At 49.8% G+C, this 22,712-nt stretch overlaps 1 protein-coding gene across 1 annotated transcript in view; it reads left to right on the top strand.

The window, feature by feature from the left end:
• The first annotated feature begins 10,675 nt into the window (after positions 1–10,675).
• The window catches only part of CELF4 (CUGBP Elav-like family member 4), a 271,691-nt gene continuing 259,654 nt past the window's right edge, over positions 10,676–22,712 (top strand). Inside the window, exon 1 of the mRNA XM_023750872.1 lies at positions 10,676–10,961. Within this exon, the coding sequence (XP_023606640.1) occupies positions 10,676–10,961 (286 nt within the window). The remainder of the gene's footprint in view (positions 10,962–22,712) is intronic.

A 22,712-nucleotide genomic window follows, 5' to 3' on the forward strand; every position in this document is an offset into this window, starting at 1 on the left:
GCCGGGACTCTGACAGGGAAATCAGCGGGCCAGTAGTGCGGGCCTGGGCAGTGCAACAGACAAGGCCCGAGGGACAGCTTAAGTGGACAATAATTGCAGGTTATTATATACCGGGCTGCAGCCAAAAGCCAGGCAGCTATTAAGTGTGATTGGGAGAAATAATCAGCAGGAGGAGAATGGATGTGAGAACCAGGTTGCTCTCCTGTTCTCGGGGCTTCTCTGAGTCCGCAGCTGTGCAGAGGCAGGGATGGAATGAGTGAAGAGAGGAACCCATCTACAATAAATGCAACCTGCACTCCAAGAAGCAATCCCGCCCTGGCCTCTGAGCCTCCCCGCTCCCAACAAGATCTGTCCCAATTACATGATTTGTCCTGGGTGGCAGAGCAAAGATTACTGTAATAAATCAGAGAATGAGGTCCAGAGAGGGAAAGCAGGTGACCCAAAGACACACAGCAAGTCTTGCTTAAGTCCCATCAGAACTGCTAGAGCCCCTGTTGCTGTATCATGGCCACAGCAGTGACTCCTGGCATGAATTCCCATCCAGACCTGGCTCTACACTCAGTGGGGCAGGGTGGGGTGAGCAGGAACCATCTCAGAAGTGGGACTGGAAGCAGCCAGTGAGACCCAACGGGGGCACAGAGCTCATGGTGTGGACACCAGCTCATCAGTCAGGACAAGGACAAGGAATATGAAATGTGGGAGGGGCAGGCTTATAACAATACAACTGGTCATTTCTTAGAGCTTTATATATTCATTAGTGGTTCTCTGGGATAGAAGAGGAATTTCATGCCTATTTTATAGATGAGGATACAGAAACCAATAGCAATTACATGATTTGTCCCAGGTGGCAATGCTGTCAATCATAGGGCCTTGTGACCGCTGCTGTTCTAAGAGCCTGAGACTACACCCGTGACCTGTCTTTTGGAGACCTTGGCAGAGGAGACCCTTATTCTGCGCTCTACCACCAGCTGGGAGAACTGAGGCTTCCTTCCTCCTGGCTAGAGTTTCCCGTTTCATCAAGAGGTGGTTCTTCTCTTTTGGAGCCAAGGATGGCATGAGTTTGAGCCCCCAGGGGTGACACTACCCTCATATGAGGAGTGGATCACATACCTCAACCTCCTGTCTCCCAACCCTCAGCCCCTCCAAGCCCACAACTCAATTTGGAAAAGAGGATGAGGTACCCTCATCCCAGAAGCACAAACACCATGGGATTTTCAAGAAGATTCCCAGAGGCCACACCACTTTCTTCACTATTTCCTAGAGTCAACTCTTACAGAGATGGCTCTACCCTGATGGGGACACACTAATGGAGGCCAATGAAGGAGCACATATGTTGGTGGAAGGTGGCCCAAACCCCAACTGCTCCAAACACAACACCTCAGTGGACATCCAGGAACATCAGCTCAGTGCCATCCTCAGCTTCTCACTGCCTCTCTCCCTCCCGACATCACCTCTCACAGCCAGGCCTCCCCAGCCACCGTCTGGAAATGACCCTGCTTTGGATCACATGAGGGCAGAAACCTGGCGCAGGGAGAGATCAATTACATTGTGACTCAGCAAAGGGCACAGAGCCAGGGAGTGAGTCTCGGAGTTTGCCTACCCTTCCCCTTTCCGGGGAGGGGGTCATGCTGGCCCGTGTGGGAGCCTCCCATGTGCCAGGGCATCAGATGTGTGAATGCAAGCTCCCTGACAATGAGAGCGGGAGATGCTAGGTGTGTGCTATAGTGTGGGCCCCTTCCTAAGCCTGAATGCAGCTGGGCATCACTGAGCTTCCGTGTTGGAAGAAACTCATGAGGTTCCTCCCTTATATGGGCTCTGCTCCCCCAGCCCACTCATGCAACATTGCACCCACAACTAGAGACTTAGATCCTTCTCATCTTCCCAACACACTGGAAGGACAATTGAGAAAAAAGCCCAGCTGTCCTCTTCCTTAGAAAATCTCCATGTCCCGTCACACAGATTCTAAATTCGATCTTCGGCTACAGCTTATATTTATATCTAAAAAGGAGAAAATTCGTTTACTTTGTTTCCTTTATCCTCACCCGAGGATGTGTTTATTGATTTTGAGAGAGAGAAAAAAAAACACTGATGTGAGAGAGAGAAACATCCATCTGTTGCCTCCCATACGCACCCTGACCAGGGATTGGACCCACAACCTTTCGGTGTACAGGACTACGCTCTAACCAACTGAGCCACCCGGCCAGGGCTAGTTTACTTTTTAATGAATATACTCATAATAACCACAGCTAACATTTATTGGGGCACCTACTATAAGGTAGGCATTCATTGCCTCTCTTATTAATTTATTATCTCTTCCTGACAATCATATGCAGTATTGCTATGCCCATGTTTCAGATGAAGAAACTGAGGCTCTAAGAGCATGGCTTACACGGCTGGTAAGTTTAAGATCTCTCTGGTTCCAAAGTCCAAACTCTTTCTACACACAGTGCATACATATACTGATATATACTGACATACACTGAGTGGCCAGGTTATTATGACCACCTAACTTGTAGGCAAATTAGCTATAATTTCGCGCTGAAGTTGCTAGAGGGCCAGACCATTATAAATAGGGAAGCAGGTTGTTTACCACGACAGCAGAAGTGATTTTTTTCTGAAGATATGGGTAAACAATGCAATTTAACAGCCTTTGAACGTGGGATATATATAGTATATCAGTAATTTAAGTCTTATATTTGTATTTTAAGTAGTAAATGCCCAGTTGTATTTAAATTTTTTAATTTAAAATACAACTATATTTCTTTAAATTTTACTCTCTGAACAAAATTTATATTAATGTGTCTATTTAATAAGAGACCAGAATTTATATATACAACTTTACATATACACTTGGGAAGACTTCAAACTTATTAAATAATTTCATTCTGCCATCTGGAAATTATTTGAGGGAGGCATCTTCTTTAATATTCCCAGTGGTAGCAAACCTTCATCCTTTATATGTAGATATAACCTATGGAAAATGGGCCTGATAAGGTGCCGCTCCCACTTAGGACATATGTGTTGGGCCAAGGGCGATTTCTCTCTTCCCACCCATCCTTCATAACTACCCACACACATTCCTTGTCCCAGTCTTGCATCACTGGTTACACTCTTCTGTGTTACCAGCAGCCATCAGCATATGGTTGGTGAGTCCCTACCCTAAGTTTTGCCTATGAGCAGGCCTTGCTGTAAACCCCCTTCCCCATGGTTACCCCTGGAATGTAAGCCTACGTCCTTCCATGGCCTTCAGTGCCCAACTTGACTGCCCACACGCCCTCTCCATCCTCATCACCAGCCTCCTTCCCTTCCCCAAGCTACACAGCTGCAGCCTTCTTGTCAACAGCCACCTGCTGGGAGAATGAGCAGGAGAGGTTCCCCCTGCCCCCAATGTGGGTGAGTCTGAGGTCCCCAAATAACAACCCTTTGAAGATCTGGCCTGGTGGAAATGTCCTGCAGTCTCACCTTCCTGAACCCCAGTTCAATTGGGGTCCCCCTAGCCCCTCCCAGCCATGTCACTCGTTCGTGTCACCTGCAGAGCCTGTGACACTGAGTTTCTTAACCCCAGCTCTATTGGAAAGATTGTGTGCTAGTCTATGGGAGCCTGACAGTGGTGGGAGAATGAAAAGATTAGAGAGTCCAGCCCAGGTAGAAGCTGTCAATCGAACAATATTATCAGGGAAATAGTGGCCATGATAAAGTGACATTCACTCACAGTAATGTGTATGTAATAAATACAACTTACTACTGCAGTTTCTAAAGTGAGCCCAGTGTCTGAAAACCTCAGGGCTCGTGTACAATAAATTAACATAATTAAAAACTAATTAGTAAAACATCACAATTAAAAGGACTTGCTGCGGCAACACCTCTCAGGTAAGAAGGGGCCGTGAAGTGTCAGCAGCTGGTACCTAAGGCAGGCCTCAAAAAGAGGCAGGGATGTGAGCCAGGCCCTCTGGAAGGCTCCCCATCCCAGGAGCACTTTGAGAAACACGTGCAGCAAATGAGGATACCCACTGTGGTCCCAACTCAGGCCCCAGCCAGAGGGGGGCACCCTTCCTGCTCGGTAGGAGGAAAGGGCAGGGTCCTTGCAAAGCTCTCAGCCTCCAGTGGCTGATCAGCGATGCTCTGATAATACTGGCTGGCCAGACACTGACCTAAGCACTTTACCTGCATTTACTCATTCAATCCTCACAACAACTTTACGAGGTGGGTTCTAGTTCTCTTCCTATCCTACAAATAGGAAACTGAGCCACAAAGAGAGGAAACCTGCCCAGGCCACAGAGGTATACTAGTAAGTGGGAGAGGCTGAAGCCAGGCAGTCTGGCTCAGCCCACTTGACCTAAACACAGAGGTGAGCCCCTGCTTCTATTGGTCGGAGCTGGGCTAGGGCTCCTTTTGAAAAGAATGTAAATGCTTTGGAGAAGATAAGAGGTAAAATCCTAACCCTCCAGTGCAGACCAGTTAGCTGTATCTGCGCCCTTCTGGAGCCCATTTGGACCCTGAGTCCCTACTTTCACCTTATTTTTTCACATGAGAACCGTGAGTCAGCTGCCTCACAGACAAGCAGGTCTCACCTTCTTCCATGGAATGTGAGGAAGGAAGGGAAGGCAGAAAAGAGGCCCGCAGTCTCCACTTTGCAGAGGAAAAGGCTGAGGCCCAGGAGAGCAATAACGGGGGTCCCGGCACTGAGTTCAGGCCCTCAGAGCCCGTCCACGCGGGACTTCCGGTCCAGAGCTTCCGGTCCCTTCATCCCGCCCCTTGCGCTGCCTTTCCATCTCCAGCCCGCCCTCAGCAAAAGTGAGACAGAACTCCGGGTTGAGATGGAAGCCTAAAAGAGGGCAATGGAGGGCGGTCCCTGCTGACCCAAAGGCTCACAGACTCGCAAAAGCATTCCCTCCACCGCTGCCCAGCCCAGAGCCACCGCAAGTCCCTGGGGCTCAGCCAGCAAGGAAAAGAAGCCCAGAGGCCCCTCCGAGTTCCCAGGCCACGTAGTACCTCATAGGGTGCCTCAGGGTTTCCAACACACAGCATCCTGCCTCTGATTCTCTGCCTCCCTCGGCGAGTTTGCTCCCACAGCCGGGCCTGCTGTGGACCCAGGACAGGACCCGTCCAATGCTGTACTCTGGGTGGCAGGAAGCTGCTAATGTTAACTGAGAGAAGGTAAGATTTCCCTCTTCCTTTCCACCTTAGTTATCGTTCTTTATATCACAAAACCTTCCCAAATTATTCAAGGACAGAGAAGGCCGAGGCTTGTGGAAAATATTAGAAAAAGACTTCTGAGGCTGCCTTCAAAGCCCCATCTTGCCCACCCAACCTGCCTCCACCTTCTTACACTCACGCAAGAACCCAGAGCCCATTGCCTACTCCAGGCCTGGCAACACCACCCACTGCCTCAACCACTCTCTTCTCTTCCAAGCTGACCCACCCCTTCCTGGAGGGCCATCTTTCTCCACCAGAAAGCCTTTCCCGGGCACCTCTGCCCACACAAGCTACACCTTCTCCGGGGACCCTGGCCTACATCACCAGCACCTTGCACTTGGTTGGGTCATCCCCTTGTGTGGTTACTGGGCTCTCTGAGTTAGTCTCCTTACCCAAACAATGCTTGAGCTCTCTACAGAAAGCAATGAGTCTCTCTCCAGCCTACCCTCACTGCCCTCTGCAGGTCTGGGCAGAGCAATCACTCCACAGAGACCATAGAGATGTTTATTCGGAGGTCTGGTTTCAGCTCTGTTTTCAGCTTGTTCTCCATATACCTTTGGAGAACCAGCTGCTTCTTGCCCTCCAAGCCCCAAGGCCAGACCATCACCCAGCGCTCTGGCCATCTACCGCCTTCTACATCCTGCCTTCACCAAGGTGACTCTCTCCTCAAGGCTGCTACCCCCATCACAGATCATTACACGAAACTTGGATGGTTTTCTGTTTTCTCGAATGTAGAACTCCTCAGGCCTGGAAGACATTTAACCATCTGTTGCTGTTTGCTGTTCTGAGGTTTTTCACTTGGTATGACTTTGGTCTCTCTAACTAAGCAGCAGGTTCTTCCCAGGCCTGTCCTTTGCTGCTTCCAGTGGGAGGTTGGAAGGGCTGGATGAATGCAAGAATGACTGAGTGGTGATGCCTCCAAGCCAAGCCATGTAGTCTTGAGAGGTTAAACTGCGGTGTGTCCTCAAATGCTTGTTCTCATCCTGAGTTCTGAACTCTGGGCAGAGAGTCTGCCTGGGGCCCTGCAGCTCCCCATCCTTAGGATCCAGATGAATAAAGACAGTATTGCCCCTCCCCCCAAAAAAAGTCAGACTAGCCTTTGATGTCTAGAAACTCCATCTTGAGGACCTACTGTGTGCTCATGCCTGTTGAGAGGGGCTGCAGAGGAGGAAGAGAGGAGGGGCCTGATTACTGGGTTTCTGCCCTCTGCCAGTTCACAGTCTAGATCAGTGGTTCTCAACCTTCTGGCCCTTTAAATACAGTTCCTCATGTTGTGACCCAACCATAAAATTATTTTCGTTGCTACTTCATAACTGTAATGTTGCTACTGTCATGAATTGTAATGTAAATATCTGATATGCAGGGTGGTCTTATGCGACCCCTGTGAAAGGGTCCTTAGACCGCCAAAGGGGTCACGACCCACAGGTTGAGAACCGCTGGTCTAGATGGAAAAAGAAGATATACAGGCAGGAGACCCAGAGCAGGTCTGAGGGTGTGTGGCAACAGCCAGGGCTGTGGAGTGTGGGTCAGTGGGTACCAGAAGGAAGAGAGCGATGGTAGCTCAGCTGAACACAAAGAGGGCTTCCTTCCTCATGGAGGAGCAGGAGCAAAGGGAAGTGAGGAGCAGGAAGCAATGGAGAAGCCTCCATAGCCTCCATAACTACACCACCTGCGCCAAGATCCACACCACAGGGGGCTTCCTGATACCCCCCAAAATAAATCAGCAAATACAGAGAGAAAATGAGAAGCAATTGTTTCCAGCTCCCACTTCCACTTGCCAGCCTACTCCCTCTCAGAGGATGGAATAATTGTGGCCATGAAGTAGCACTTGGATAAGTTTTAATGTTTAAATGTTACAGTAGCACTTTGCCCCCATCTTTCCCTAATTACATTTCTCTTTGGTGATCTAAAATTTAAAAAAATATATATTAGCTCAAGTCTTTCAAGGGCAAGGAAACCAAAGAACAAACCTAACCCTTGTTCCTTACAATTTTCTCAGGGGCCCTGCTTCTTTATTACATTAGTTTGAGACATGTGTGTTATTATTTTATCCCCAATACTCTCCTGTGGCAGAAAGATTGGAGCCTAAATGATGCAGCTCTGTACCTTTAAGAGATCAATGCTTTGGCAGAAGCTGCTTCTGCTGCTGTTACACAGGGTAGCTCAGTTATATGGAGCCTTGTGTCCTGGTTGCTTCTGTCCCAGCAATCTGGGGGGAGGTGGGGCATTTCACCAAATACCTGTCATTGAGCTGAGAGGTGAGGAATGTGTTACCCTAAGGGGAGACAGCCCAAATCCAAAATAATCCTCAGGTGGGAGAGGTGGAAGGATAAGGAGCATTCACCTAAGAAAGGGGCTCTCCACAGCTTGGTGTCCACATGTGGAGAGACACAGGGAGTGGGTGATGGTGCAGGGGGAAGAGGCATAGTCCTGGAGGGAGTTGGCCTTATGCCATCTGGAGTTTGCACAGGCATCTGAAATAACCAGATGCCCCCTTTCATTAACAACTCCACTCTCCCACCCACTCATTCCTGGGGACTGCTTTTATTTATGCATGACTTTTAGTATTAATAATAATATAAATAATGAATAATTTATTTAAAGGGGGGCCTCCCCTGCACAGGCCCCTCCTTTCTCAGCCCTACTCAGCTGGCTCCCTTCGCTTCCCCTTGTTCTTGCTTCACTTTGAGGAGGGAAAGGGGCAGGGAGAGAAAGAGAGACCTCAAGTAGGAATTATTTTCCTAAACTCCTGCTTTGGCAGAAACTATATTCCACTCCTGTTGTGAGATCCAGGGTGGTAAACACCAGGGCCACAAGATGATGCTGGAGGAGGTATTTTGGACAAAGTTATTGGCCTCTGCTGATGTGTCCTGAAAGAAAGGGGAGGAGAAGGTCTCAGCCTGGCGGGTACACACACACAAGCAGCGTGTGGCTACAAATAGGGTCTATGTACACATCCACACAAGCACCCGCAGCCCTGATAACACATACCTTCTAGCCACACACTCAGACCCTCTGTGTGCCTACGAGGGACATGCTTCTTCTCATTACAGCACTTCACAGGCACACCAAGCACACAGGCACGTGGCAGAGAGCCTCTCTGTGTGAGTTTCTGTTTGATTCCATCAACTTGGATGATTCTTAGGCCATTATATAACACTGGATAATGTAAGCCCGGGAACCAAGTTATGAATCAACTATACTTACACATGATTACATCAAGCAAAGGCAGGAAAATCTTTAAATGAAAAGATGCAGTTTCACAATTACAGAATCGTACTTGCTGTGCGGTTTGGGCCCAGGATCCTCCGGGAGAGGTGTCCCAGGTGGGCTGTGGGCTCTGGGCCTGGGGCTGCAAACCTCGGGGCCTCCTCAGGCCTCCTCCTGGCGCTGGAGAGCTCTGCGCTGTGGTTGTACCAAAGGGTCTTGGTCTCGGGTTTTCCGGCAATTGGGGTCTCGTTTCTTTAAATAAAATTTTAAGCATATCGTCTAGTAACGTCACGTAATCCGAGGGCAAGAAAAGAGAAACCCAAAACACTCAAAAGGGGTGTTGGGGACCAGGCTAGGGTCAAGTCAGCAACTCTGCCCCGAAACCCCACTAGGGAGCGGCGCGTTATTTTAATTAGCCCGGCTCTGAAGCCAAGGGGCTGCCTTGGAAAGGCAACTGTGAGAGAGGATGGGATGCGGGTTAATATCGTTAAAATGAAAATCTGCTCTCCCAACCCAAGTTTACCACCACATTCACCCCCAGAGGCGGGGCTGTTTGCACCGGCTCCCGCACCAGCCACTCCCTCTCCCGCGCAGCCGAGGTTCTGTCCCCGGCGGGTCTAGCGGGGAACCCGGCGGAGTCCAGGCTGGGCGGCCGGACCCCTGGCCCTCGTCCGCAGACGCGCTCCCAGCCCCGCACTCTGAAGCGGCAGGTTCCGCAAACGAAGCCCGTGAGGGGCAGCGCACGGCGCGCGAGTCTGGGTCCAGTTGCAGCCCAAAGAGCGATTCGGGGACTTTATTTCTTTCATGGTCGATTAAGGAAAAAAAGAATTTTTTTTCTTTCAATTAGAACCAGTAAAGTGGACGAGGGCAAAATCAAGCCGGTCCCAAAATCAAGCACTGCCTCACTGGCCACCGCACCCGGAGCCTTCTACCTTCCCGGCGGGCGAGCGGGCCGAGGCGCCAGGCTCCTACCTTCTTCCCGCCAGCGGCCGGCCGGACCAGCCGCCGTTCTTCGAGGAGGGGGAGGCCGTCCGGGACGGAAACACCCACCTCCAGCCTTTGCAGGCGGGCTGTCCCCGAGTCGCTATTCCCCGTCCCCCCAGAGCGGCCCCAGTGCTCCCCAGTCCGGTTCTCCCAGGTGGCTCGGGCGGCGGCAGATGCCGTGCGGGAGGGCGAAGGTTTGGGGCTGCTCTGGCAGGTTGGGAATGCGAGGGAAAAAGCGGAGACGGAGAGACAGCGCGCGCGCGAAAGAGAGCCCTTGTCTATAGATTTATCCACATAATATATATTTATGTAGCTTTTTTTTTTCTCTCGACACTGATCAATGCGCACTCGGATCTCTGGGCGGACTCCCTCCAAGCCGGCTCCCTTTTTATAATCTAAATAAATAAATAAAGGGAACCAGATGGGAGAGAAAAGCGCCCATTCCACCTTCGCCGCCGCCCCGCCCGCCATCCCTGCCTTTGCTTTGCCCGCCTGGCGCCCTAAAAGAGCTCGGTGGATAATGCCCCCCTACATACCCACACGAAAATGAAAACCTATGTTTTTGAAATACAAAAAGAAAAAGTTGCACCTGCTGCTATTACCCAAAAAAAAAAAAAGGCAAAGAGGAGGCCAGCAGCCCCGTTTCTAACGGGAGCCCGCTCTCCGTGGCCGCCGCGCCGGAATCTCAGCGCCTCCCGAAGAGCCATGCGCCTGGCGCTATTTATAGCCGGGGGCTGTCCGGACCGTACCACCGCCGCTCGCTGGGGCCGCCGACGGGGGAGGCGCGCGGGGCGGCACCGCCCCAAGCCGCCCTGCTTCCGGGCCACCGCCCCGCCGCCGCGCGGGAGTCCGCCCGCCCCATAGCGCCCTCTCCGGGCCCCGCTTCCCCCTCCTTTCTCCAGGGCACACTCGCCGCCCCCACCCCTGGTCTGACTGGGAACTTGAACCGGTCCAGCCTGTTTTAAACGGAAAGGACAGAGATCCTGTCTGTTCAATGTAAAAAAAAAAAAAAAAAAAAAATCAGATCAGACCGCCGAAAGAGAGAGAAGAGAGGAGAGGGAGGGAGAGAGCGGGGGGGGGAGACGGGAGAGAGCGCGCGAGCGCGAGCGAGCGAGAGAAGAGAGGAGAAAGAGAGAGAGAGCAGAGAGCGAGGTATAGAGCAACCGAGGGGGAGAGAACCCGAGTGTGTGTATGCGTGTGCGTGTGTGAGCGCGAGCGAGCTTGCGAGGAAGAGGAGCGAGAGAGTGCGAGCGAGAAAGAATAAAAGGAAAGAAGATTTTTCTCTATGTATATAAAGATGGCCACGTTAGCAAACGGACAGGCTGACAACGCGAGCCTCAGTACCAACGGGCTCGGCAGCAGTCCGGGCAGCGCCGGGCACATGAACGGATTAAGCCACAGCCCGGGGAACCCGTCGACCATTCCCATGAAGGACCACGATGCCATCAAGCTGTTCATTGGGCAGATCCCCCGCAACCTGGATGAGAAGGACCTCAAGCCCCTCTTCGAGGAGTTCGGCAAGATCTACGAGCTTACGGTTCTGAAGGACAGGTTCACAGGCATGCACAAAGGTGAGTGCACCTTATCCTCCTAACTTTGCTGGGGAGGAGAGGGCGGGCGGGCTGGCCGGCCGGCCGCGGACGAACCGGAGACGGCGCGAGAGGCAGCCTCGGGCGGACGCCGAGAAAGGAGGCGCTCGGGCAGCAGAGACCAGGACTGGGGTGCGTGGGGAGCTGTTTGCTGGGGCAAGGCTGGGTTTTGGGAAAGGAGCTGACAGAAGCGGTGCCGTAGGGAGAGCAACTGGAGCAGAAGAGGAAGAGAAAGAGAGAAGGTCGAGGAGGAATGGGGCTTGTATTTGGGGGTACGGCGACTTGAATGATTGGGATGGGGACAGCTGCACCGCCGAGCCCGGGACGCTGAGCGGCAGACTGGCAGGCGCGCAGCCGGTCAGGGACCGAGGGTGCTGTCCATCGCCGTGGTGCTGAAAATACTGAGGAGATTCGGTGGTCTCCGCTCAGGGCCAGAGTAGCAAGAGCGCAACCGTCTAAAAAGGAGGGAGGTGACAAATTCAGAGATATTCTTATTTCGCTACCAATTTAACAGTAAACTCTCCCTGTCGAGCTGTGTTTCTCAATAATCCGGTTGTGGTGTGAGTGGTGGGGGAGGGGGTGGATATTTGAAGGAAGGAGGGACAAAACCTAAGACAAGAATTAGCAAGGAGCCAGCCATCCCCTGGGTGGTATAAGGAGTTGGGGAAGCCTGGATGATCCCCCCCTTCTCAGGAAAGTGGGGTTTTAGAGGGAAATTTGTATGTGCAAGATATGCATTTTAAAGGGTGTAGCCTAATTATCCCAAACTCACCATGCAGAGAGGTTTATAGTACATTATTTCTCTCCCTTGAAGCAATCAATGCTAGTGAGTGCTTGGGGGAGGGGAGACAGAATAATCAAAGAATTAAAACCTAGCAACTTTTTAGGAAAGTGGTCATGGGAATTGTCTGCAGCCTGCCTGTTTTTCTCCTTGTTTTATTATCTTTAAGGCAGAGCCCCAAATGTGTTCAGTTGTAGGATGTGTGTGGGTGGCTGGTGGGTGATGAAATTAGCCCAGTGCTCTGCTCCCTAACAGTAATGTATAGGATGTGCAGCAGGGATTCATTGGGGCTGGAGCTGTGTGGGCAAGTTAAATGCTTTCTGAGAGAGACTGATCGTCAGGCAGAGAAGGAGCACCGTTCTAAGGAAGTTGTAAGGGATGTGTATGGATGTTCTGTTTTTAATAAACAGTAGTGTGGAGAGCCACTGAAGATGCTGTGTTAGAGCTGGTGGTTTTAATGATGAAAACACACACACACACACATGCACATGCACACGAACACCCACCCGCACAGAGAGAGCAGCCTCATCCTTGGCCACAAATGGGCTATGAACAGAGCTGATCCTCCGGCACATTAGGTGCAGAGCGCAGAGCTGTCTGGCTCTCTAAGCAGCAGTGGTTTTCACTATCACAACCGCCCTCCTCCAGCCCTCCCTTCATCCGAATACTAAGCACAGCTCCAAACTCTTCATAGTTGGAGTCCCAGAGAGCAGTTTTTATTGGCTTTAGCATCTTCCAGCTTGCCTGCTGAGGAGTAAATCTTAAAGTTAATGGCATGTTGAGCCGCACAAAACCACGGCAGAATGGAAATATACTAGGTTTGTTGGGGTGGGGTGAGGGAAGGGGCTGTAATGGATAAAGAAACCAACCTTTATCCAATATGGAGAAAATGTTCAGAAGAGAAATGCAAAGGTGGACTGGGGAGGCAGTGTTTGAAATAATATTTGTTTCCTTTCCCCCCTCCCCCAAATCAACCATATCTTTGTAGTTTTTCCTTTTCCAATCAAGCTCCATAGAGGCTAATCAATGTTTGTATCAAACCTTTGTCATTCTAATATGTCCCCAGATTTTAAAATAGTAATAATGAAAATTAAAAAGCATAGGTAGGGAAATTCTTTACCCATCTTAATGATCAGTTCTTGTGACAATTTGAGATTTTTAAAGTTAGAAAAAATCAGAACCCACTAGAGGCGAAAGACAGTTGTGAAGACCCGGGCTTCCTATGAGATCTGGATTGGAGCACTTTATTTGATGCTTTATTTCAAATGAAGATAAACTTTAACAATATTTCTTGCTTTCTTCTCATGATCCCTTCTTGCTGGTATCATCACTGTCTCTGATGTTATTTGGACTCCCTTGTACTGTAGCAAAAAAGTAGAATTATCATCATTTGCATCAGGAAGGTAGAGAAGGTTATGATACATTTATATTGTGTGCATCGTCTCATATATATACATACACATACCTGGCCAGGATTCCTAGGACAAGCAAAACTTCATTTTCTAAATAATTCTTCCCCTAAACTGACTCAGTCTGTGGCAGGCAGGCCCATTGGCCCGGCATGCTGGGTGCCTCGTTGTCGCAGCTCATCCTTCAGAGCCTGAGCATATATTTTTTCCTATGAAACTTCCTGCCTCTCCTTCACTTGGATTTTTATAGGCAAGGTTGGGTCACAACATCCCAACAGTGCCTGAAAGCTCTGGGAGAGCTAAATAAATGAGACAGTTTCCGAGGTCTGTTTTATTCAGTCCAAGAAGAGTTTGAACTCCTTCTTCAGTGATACAGCCTGATTTATTAGCTAATCCTGATAAAATAAGCCTCCGGCCACCTTAAAAAAAATTACTCGCCTGCCATTGGTGATTAATTACTGTTAAGTCAAAAAGCATGATGAGGCTTGAAGAACAAGGGTTGCATTTGATTTCTAGATTTTCCCCAACTCTAAATTAACAACATGAGGTTCTCGGGATAGAAACATGCCTTTGTTAAGCCTGCTTTCAGGGCATATTTGTGGCTCTTTCTCTCCCCTTCTTGAATTTCCAACTTCTAATGAATCATACTGGGATAAAATTGAGGGAAAACACAGGAGAGTGGCTTCCAGTGTGGATGGCATATGTATATTATTGGTTAAGAAATAAAAGAAAAAAAGTGAAAAATAAATTAAATGCATGCGATTTCAGGTGGATATCCATTTGTTGACCACCTGCCATTTCAGGTGACTAAAGATGGAAGAGTTCTAAGGGTTAATGGAATACCTGCCATGTGTAGAGTGAACCTTAAAAGGCAATTACTCCAGTCAAATTGGGAGTCTGTGGAGGAGGGAGTGGGTGGGTGTTGTGGAGCAAACCCAGCCATATCAGAGAAAGGCTGTTGAGCTGGGGAGGCAGCACATAGCAGTTGTGGACTGAGGTAATTACTGTAAAGGTAAATTTACCCCCTGGAGACCAGAAAGCAATTGGGCAGGGGGAGATCTGGGTGCTAAGCTGAGAGAGAAACCAGGAGAAAACCCAGGATTGCAATTTGAAGAAACAACACCCAAAGAAGAAAACCCAGTGTAATGCAAACTCTCATGGCTAATTCTGAGTCTTCTTTTCCCCCCATTAGAAGCACTTTGAGGAAGATTGTTTTTCCAGGCTCCAAAGAAAAAGACATTGTACTATTGATTTAAGAGGAGAGAGGCAAACTCCCGGGGTAGCAGCAGAAGTGAGCTCAGGACTAACTTTGCCCCTTCCTATAGAATTGTTCTCCCTTGAAGAAGGGAACAGGTCACCCACTGGTCTCATTCTTCCCTTCTCTCACATTTTATTCATTTCTCTTCCTTTTATTTCCTGGAGAACAAACGGAGCCAGTGACTGAAAATAGACACACACACACACACACACACACACACATCCATGACTGCTAACACACACAGCAGATCATGCATGAAGAAGCCCGCAATCCATTCATAACTTTGGTCTTGTCTAACAGGATAAAAGGCAGCAAAGACTGAGTTACTGGGAGACATAAAGACTAGTGCTCTCTGGGTAGCCATATTATAATGCGTTATCTTTGAAGTCATTTAAGTCCAATTTAAGAGATATTTAGTATAATATTTATGAATTAATGTAATCTAAACATAGGGCTGTCCCCAAAGGTTTAAGCAGCCTTTACTACTGAAGTGTGCTTGTTCCTGGAGCCTGCAATGCATTTTTATCTAAACAGCCAAGTCCACATTACAGTCCCTCTAGTTAACCAGTTAGAACACATCTGTGGCCTGGGTAACCACTCTGCATTGAGGTCATCCTCTGCTGCAGGGAGGGAAATCTAGTCTACTGGCAGCCCTGGAGCCACAGCAGCAGGAACTTTCACCCCTCACACTTTCATACAACATCCAGAGGGAGGGTGGGAACAGAGTGATGGAACCCTCTGTGGACTGAGCCCTGGAGAGCATATCATTTTAAAATGTACTCATCACCAGATGCACAACCTCTCAGTTCAGCGGTATCTGACTAGGAAATGCCCGAAGCCCCATGATTTGGGGTGTTGCTGGGAGAAAGGGAAAGGGCAAGGGCTGTGATTATGTTTGGGCGATTTGTGTACCATCTTCACAAAATTATGTCCTGTGTTTTCACGTAAGATGTCACAAGTCTCGGAATATTGAGTTTCCACCGCTTGACTTTGGCCGAGCTGGCTAGTTGTTTTCCTGAAATAGGTGAACCAAAGCCGGCGAGGCTCTGGTGTCCGTTCCAAAGGAGTCCACGAGGCAGTGACGCTGAAGCATCCTCATGGGCACCAGTTCAATTAACGTGAACTTTTTAAAAAAATTACTTTGAAAAATAAAGATTTATTTCTCTCCAGGGAAAGACTGGTAGAACAGCTGGGCACACACCCATAGTTGTTAAAAGAAAGATGTGCCTTGTGAGAAAGAGATATGGAAAATGGGATAGCTGTGATGAGAAAAGAAGAAAAATATTTTTTTAAAAAAAACAAGTTTCACTAAAGAAAATAAGCAATAGCAATCATTAAAAAGCTAAAGTAAACAAAACCAAACAGGTCCATAAAAAACCTTCAAATTCCAAGTGTTGATAAGTATCCTACTTGGGAGCAAAGAAAAAAGTATTGGGAAATGACCCCTTTATTTAAGAGACTAGTGGTTATTTGCTGCTTGTGCACAATTTCATTTATCTTCTAAACAGACTTCCTCAGAATCAACACACAGAGATAAATTAATATGCACATGTGCACGTATCTGCACCCATGTGCAAGCATGACTAAGCGCATCCCACACATATGGGAACCAGGGCTGGCCTAGATTTCACTGCAATTCAACAGGGAGATGTTAACCATCTTTCCCCCCCTCAGCTTTAATGGGAATTCTAGATTGGGTTGAAAGAACCCCCTTGGCACACTTTCACTGTCTCCACCTGCTCCAGTTGGCTGGATGTCGTGGCTTCTCAAACACAAAACAAAACAAAACAAAAAGAAAAGCTTTTCTTGAGTGAAGTCATAGCTTGAAAACAACCCAAAGGAAAACAATTACAAAAATGCATGCCGTAGGTATGCCCCAGACACAGGCATGTTGTTGAGTTATCAGAGTGCTTTCAAAGAGCTGGTTTCCAGGGGCATTCTTGATGCCCAGTGAGCTCTCCAAACTCCAGCAACCTGAGCATGGCCATCACTGTCACTATTATTAGCATCATTATCCTCATTATTATAATTTATGTATCAGGATGGGAGAGGGGCTTCTGAGTGATCCTTAGAAGCTATCCAAGACACCACCTCTTTGGTTGGGAGCCAGTCTTATTTGCCTCAGGTAGATTGGAGGAAAACACTGCACCACTCACACCTTCCATGTCATCAGAAGGTGGTCATTTTCCAAACTGACCCAGGAGGGACCTCACTAAACAAAACTTGGGGTAGGCAGGTGTAGAAGAGAGGGAGATGCAACAGAGAATGAGGCCCACCATCGTGGTCAAAAAAAGGAAAACTGAGGGTTCTGAGAATTATAGGGCCAAAATGCCAGCTGGAAGCTGGGAGCGCTGGTTGACAGTGGTTAGAACTGCAGCAGCTTCCGAACTTGGAAGGGAAATCCCATGTGACATGCGAAGAGAAGAGTGAGGGAGTGTGAAACTCTGTGCGTTTCTGTGGGAACTGGAGGACTGAGGGAGGGAGGACGCTGCAGCCTGTGTGGGTGGGTGAGTGTGTGTGTGTGTGTGTGTGTGTGTGTGTGTGTGTGTGTGTGTGTGTGTAGAGGAGAGATGACAAATGTAAGTGGCACAGAGAGGATGTTAGGGGTAATTTCATCCTGAAGGCTATGTGCGTGATCAGGAAGGTGGTTGATGGAGAAAAGGAGAGGATCTGGGGACAGTGACGCTGTCCTTGTGATTCTGTACTGGCTCCACCTCAGCATGGGTGCTTAGATTTGTCAATGATCTAAGTTTCAATGTGGAGGCATGCTCTTGTTTATCTGAAATCCCCACCTAGAAGTCCAAATATGGGAGAGGGTTCCATCTCCCCCAACCCCCCCACCCTTTGCAGGCTTGCTTGCTTACCTATTGACTCATTTTAGAACTGACCTTCTATCCAGGATCTGAGTGGCAAGCCACCGAACCCAGCTCTGTGCAGAGATAACTCTCTCCACCCACTGCATTCGCTTCCCCACCAGTTGCCCCTTGACACCCCAGCCCTACTTTTCTCTTGCAGTGTTTTCACACACACACACACACACACACACACACGCCTTGGCCAAGTCGATCAAGCTGAGTCCTCCAAGCAGAATGCTGCATTTCCCCTAAAGGCAAGCAGGTGTGGCAGGGATCTGGCTGCCCATCTTTTGGACTCTCTACAAGAAAAGCCCATCCCTCCCCCCTTTACTTTTGCCTTCTCTACAGGTCTTTAAATACACAGACTCTCCAAGAATCACAGAAAGCATCCAACCCTACCCAAATAGCCTAAGGAAGGAGAACAGAGCCCCCCAGCTTAGTTGTAACCCTTTTATCATTGTCCTGCATCTCGCTTTTTTCCTTCTCCTTGCTATTTAAAGTGCCCTCTCAAACCCCAGAGTGAGAACCAAAGAGGAAGGTCCATGTTCCACATGGCAACATAGGGGTGCAGTTAAAGATGCCAGGGCAGAGAGACAATGATGGGGCAGAAGCGGAGGCAGAGGAATTTCCTGACTTTATGTGCTTGCCCTAAGGGCATCCTCCTTCTCTGCTCATCCAGCTTCCAGTGGCCCCGGATAGGTATAAAGCCGTAGCCGCAGCCCTGCCCACAGAGACCAGCAAGGCAGCCAGGTGGGCAGGCCCCGGGGAATTGCCCTCCTTTCTGGGTCCCTCTGTGAGTAGACGGGGATGTTTTCAGGGCCACGCATTCACAGGGCTTCTCCCCTGCCCCTCGCTCCACATTTGGCTTCTCTTATTCGCCCCTGTGTCTCCCTTCCAGCTGAGCTGAGGAACACTCACAGACGGAGCGATTCCCAGCAGCTCAGCCTGGGAACACATCCTACGTGGCCATCTGCAAGATGTAAATAAACGAATGCCCTCATGGAGACAGATGTAGTTCTGGGTCCCTGAGGATGGGATAGCCAAAAATAGGGTCCAAAGCTCGGGGGGGGGGGGGGGGGGGGGGGGGGAGCGGGAATTGATAATGAGCTGGACTCCAACAAGAGTTTAAATGTTCTGAAAGCTGCTTCTGGACAGCGACTCACCTGATGTGATGTTACTTTATTGCAATGCACTCGGCTTTAATTAATTATCACCTTGGTTAAGAGCATCTCCAGATCAAAGGTTTCTAGATACTTAACAGATCTTACTAACAAAGCCCCCATGCATTAGGCTATCCCACAGCTCTCCGGCCAGACAAACAAGCTTTCTTTCCTCTCTCTAAGCTGCTGGTGTCCTCTTCGCTGAAGACAAGCAATTCTTTCTGCATAGCTGCTCTGTCCTAGGATGGAGATTGTGATGGGGTGTTGTCCGCTGAGGGCAAGGGGCCGCTGTCCAGCAGCTGTTTCTAAAATTGCACAATTGAGACTTGGTTCACCTTCAAATCTGGCTGGCTGACATGGGGAGGGTTGACAGAAGAAAAAAGCGTTCATGGAAATGCAAAAGGTGTGTGTGTGTGTGTGTGTGTGTGTGTGTGTGTGCGCGCGCGCGCCCGCACGTGCCCCAGCACCAATGTGCACAGCCACATAAATATTATGGGATCGATACATTTCACATCCACTGCCTTCACTTCTTAACTTCTCCCTCCTGTCTCTTGAGCACCTGTGCTACCATCGTATTTCACTCTGAGAAATGCTTGCAGCTGAAGCGTGCATAGATGATGCTGTATTGAACCAAGCCATTGTTTGGATTCAGTGGGGGAGTCTGAGTGCCCATTGAAGGATGGTCCTTCCTGGGGTAGGAGGTGCCTAAAGCATCTACTTCTTAAGATATGATAGGAACCTCACTCTCCAGAGTCGCCAAAACCTACAAACTGACAGGTGACTTACTTGAAAGCAACCCTTGCAGTCATTCTAGGCAGATTTGAATGCCATACGTGGCTGTTTGTTCATTATTCTAATTTAATGATGCAGTCACACCTAATTAATCCATGTCTGGTTTATTCATACACTATGTCTGAGGATCCAAAAGATTCTCTCTAGCCAGCCGGCTTCCCTTTACAAGGCCGAGTGCAGAATCTCCCCTGACAAGTGAGCATGTCTGTCACATGTCTGGGTCCAAACAGGAATGGATCACTGTAGACCAATCTGGTAGAGGCACTGTCCCTGACACCACTGTTCACACAGGTAGGGGTGACAGAAATCACAGGTGTGCCTCTCTCTATCCATGAGATCTGTGTGCCTGTGCAGCACACACGTGAGCACACAAAGTGTGCATTCTCCCACAGACCCCTCCTAATAGGCAGTGGGCCACACCCCCATGTGTAATAAGGGGCAAACCCTTGTGGAGTGGCCAGCATTCCCAAGATTGGGAGTCTCAGTGCAGAAGGTTGAGAGGTTGAGCTGAGTCGACCTCCCTTCTCATGGAGCTGGAGTCAGCGCTGCCACTGCACAGAGAAAGAGACTGAGGCTGGGAGCGGCCTGCCCCCGGAGCCAAGTCTGCAGCATGGCCTTCAGCGCACCACCCCATGGCTACTCTGGCCACACTGCTCCCAGTGAGTCCTGTCTCTTGCCTGGCAGGTACATTGAGAGAACGAAGCATCAACCTAATAATATCCTTATAAAGCCAAGCCTCCTGCGCAAGTCCTAGGAGACAAGAGGCATCTAAAGATCAAACAGTACATCACAGTGTATTTGTAGGAACTCTCTGATTCTGCTACCTCCCTATAATGCTCTAATTGACTATTTGATCAGCTCTAAAAGGGCCGTGTTCAAGACAGGCATCCATACACACCCATGCACATGTCCACACATCCACACACCCACCCACGCACACCCGCTCACCACACAAGCACTTGTACACAGACTTTCTCTTGCACATGCTACTGCACCCACACTAGCTCAACCAGTCAGGGTAGATTTTCACAGGAGATGCTTGAAGGTGAGTGAGAAGCACACACCTAAGGTTGTACCTGCCCTTCCAGTAATGGGCTTATCAATACCTCTTAAAGAAATGTGACAGCCAGCCCAGTGTGATTCAGTTGTGTGGACAAAGGTCAGCATATAGATATCCATTATTAATCATATCAATATCTTGGTTGACCAATATAACCAGAAACTGTATCATGTCGCTGCTGATGGGTGAGGCAGGGAGGACTCCGCGGCAACGGCAGGAAATGATGCCCATGTAAAATTAATCATATTGACTGGTTCTAAGAATACACAGAGAGGTGAAGATGTTGGGAGTGCTCGCCGTGGTGGGAGAGGGGGACCTGGTTCCCAGAGGCCTCATGGTCTTGAGCTCCTGGAAGGGGACCAGGGGAATGGAGGCGTTTCTGGGTGACTGATGAGAACAGTCTTCCTCATCTGGCCTCTGCGTGCCAGTGGGGTGAGGTAGAGGAGAGGTGTTCTCTGAACAGGAAAAGAAAGAAATAGGATCCCCTACCCATTATCCACCCCACATATCCATATCTTTCTCTCAAATCAATACTTGGCTTGGCTTGGTCTCATCGGATGAGGCCCAGAGAGCATCCTTGTGCCCGCTGTGTGACGAGGTCTGTCTCCAAGGGGGTAGCCTGAGCCTGAAGCAACATCCTTAGTTATGTGGTGGGATACTGGCCCCGGGAGATGCCAGTATGCACTCTGAAACTTAGGGGTCCCAGGAGGAGTAGCATCTCCTCAGATCAATCACCATGATTGGGTTCTTGGGACGAGACTCGGGGCCCTGCCCCATCATCACTGCGGGTGGGAGCAGGAATATTCCACACATCAGACAGCTATTGCTCCCTGAGGCTCACCTCCAGTCACAGTGAGCGGGAAGGAAAGGGAAGGCCATGTGTCCTTGTCCTTGAAATTCCCTCCAGGCATACCCCTTGCCTTCCGGAGCCTCAGCCCCAGAGGTTCTGGCCCTATTTGGCTGCCCTGGGCAACACCTGGCAGGCTGTTCTGAGAGGGGAGAGGAAAGGAGAGAATCCCAGTGGCTGGGAGGGAGCAGGGCTGGCAGGGGAAGCCCAGTGAGTACTTGAATGGTTCCTTTTCTCCTTTTCCAGAGCCTGTTGTTCAGGCCAGATCCCATGGTGGGGGGATGACAGATGATAGGAGAGGGGCTGGTCAGGGCAGGGGGGGAGCCTCTGACTGTGAAGGAGGGCGAGGAAACGGTGCCTCTGCTGGGATGTGAGATGGGGCTTCTCAGGGCTGGGTGCTCCCCTTCCCATAGGGAGCATTTAGGCTCAGTAAACGGGCCATGTCTGGTCCTTCCTTAACCCCATCTGCCTCCTCCTTCCCCCTCCCCAGGGTGCCCAAGGAGCAAGCTTGTCCCCTCACTTCATGCACAATCAGTCCCACCAGGTGCTTACACCCAGGGTCTTGGCCAAGCTCTGCTCCCGCCACAGTGACGAAGGCCCAGTCTTCCTAGCTGAGCCCTAGCCCCTGTGGCCACTGGGACAGTTCACAAATCGTAGCTTCCCAAAGGGCACAGGCTCAGCATGGCCATAGTGGGCCCAGGCCAGCCTCCTTCCAGTGCCATGTTCCCTCCTCCGCCCACAGTCTGGGTCTAAGGAGTCCTAGGAGAACAGCCCAGAAGCCAGGCCTCTCCTCTAGACCTTCTACCTTGAGGAGGGGCCCCCAAACTGCGAGTGTGGGAGGGCTCCCCTCTCTTCTAGTGGTCGCCTGCCCTCTGACGGTGAGAGGGGGAACTTCCTGCACTCAAGCGAGGGCCCCTCATGCCCACAGAACTCAGAGGCTAGGCGTCCAGGAGCTGCAGACCAAACCTCTCCCGCGCCCCTGCACCCCTAAAGGCCAGGGCGGATCACTCCTCTTTTGCATGGGAGCCCCCTGCTTAAGTGGGCAGCATGGGCCCCTGGGCCCCATCCCTCACTGAACAACTCAGGCCCGAGCCTGGGCCACCAGCAGAGACCCACAAAACAAGAGATGAGAGTCAGAAAATCCAGACAGTATTGTAGTTTCAGTACAAACGTCAGTTTTGTTTCATTTCAAAAATGAATAGCCAGTTTATGGCTTAGGGTGCATTTTAATTCTTACTTCCATATGTTGGGGCTCCAGACTCTCCCATACCCACAATCCTGTGCCTGAGGACCCATCAATGAGTGACCATGGGCACACCCGCCACCCGGGTGTGGTGCAGGCCCCAGTGCAGCGACCTAAATCCAGCCGGTCCTCAGAGCGGGAGGCACGGAGCAGGAGAGCCATCACTGGCTTATTACAAGGCTTCATTTTCCCTTCCAATTAAAAAATTTTTAATTAAAACATAAGACCTTTCTCTTTACTCTCATCTTATTTCAATAAGTAAAGTATTAGATTTGTTTTAGAGTGAGATCTGTTGTAATCGTGTTGGGCCGGTTTGAAAATCCACTGG

This window comes from Myotis lucifugus, unplaced genomic scaffold, assembly GCF_000147115.1.
Source record: "Myotis lucifugus unplaced genomic scaffold, Myoluc2.0 scaffold_16, whole genome shotgun sequence".
In the NCBI taxonomy this organism is placed as follows: Eukaryota; Metazoa; Chordata; class Mammalia; order Chiroptera; family Vespertilionidae; genus Myotis; species Myotis lucifugus.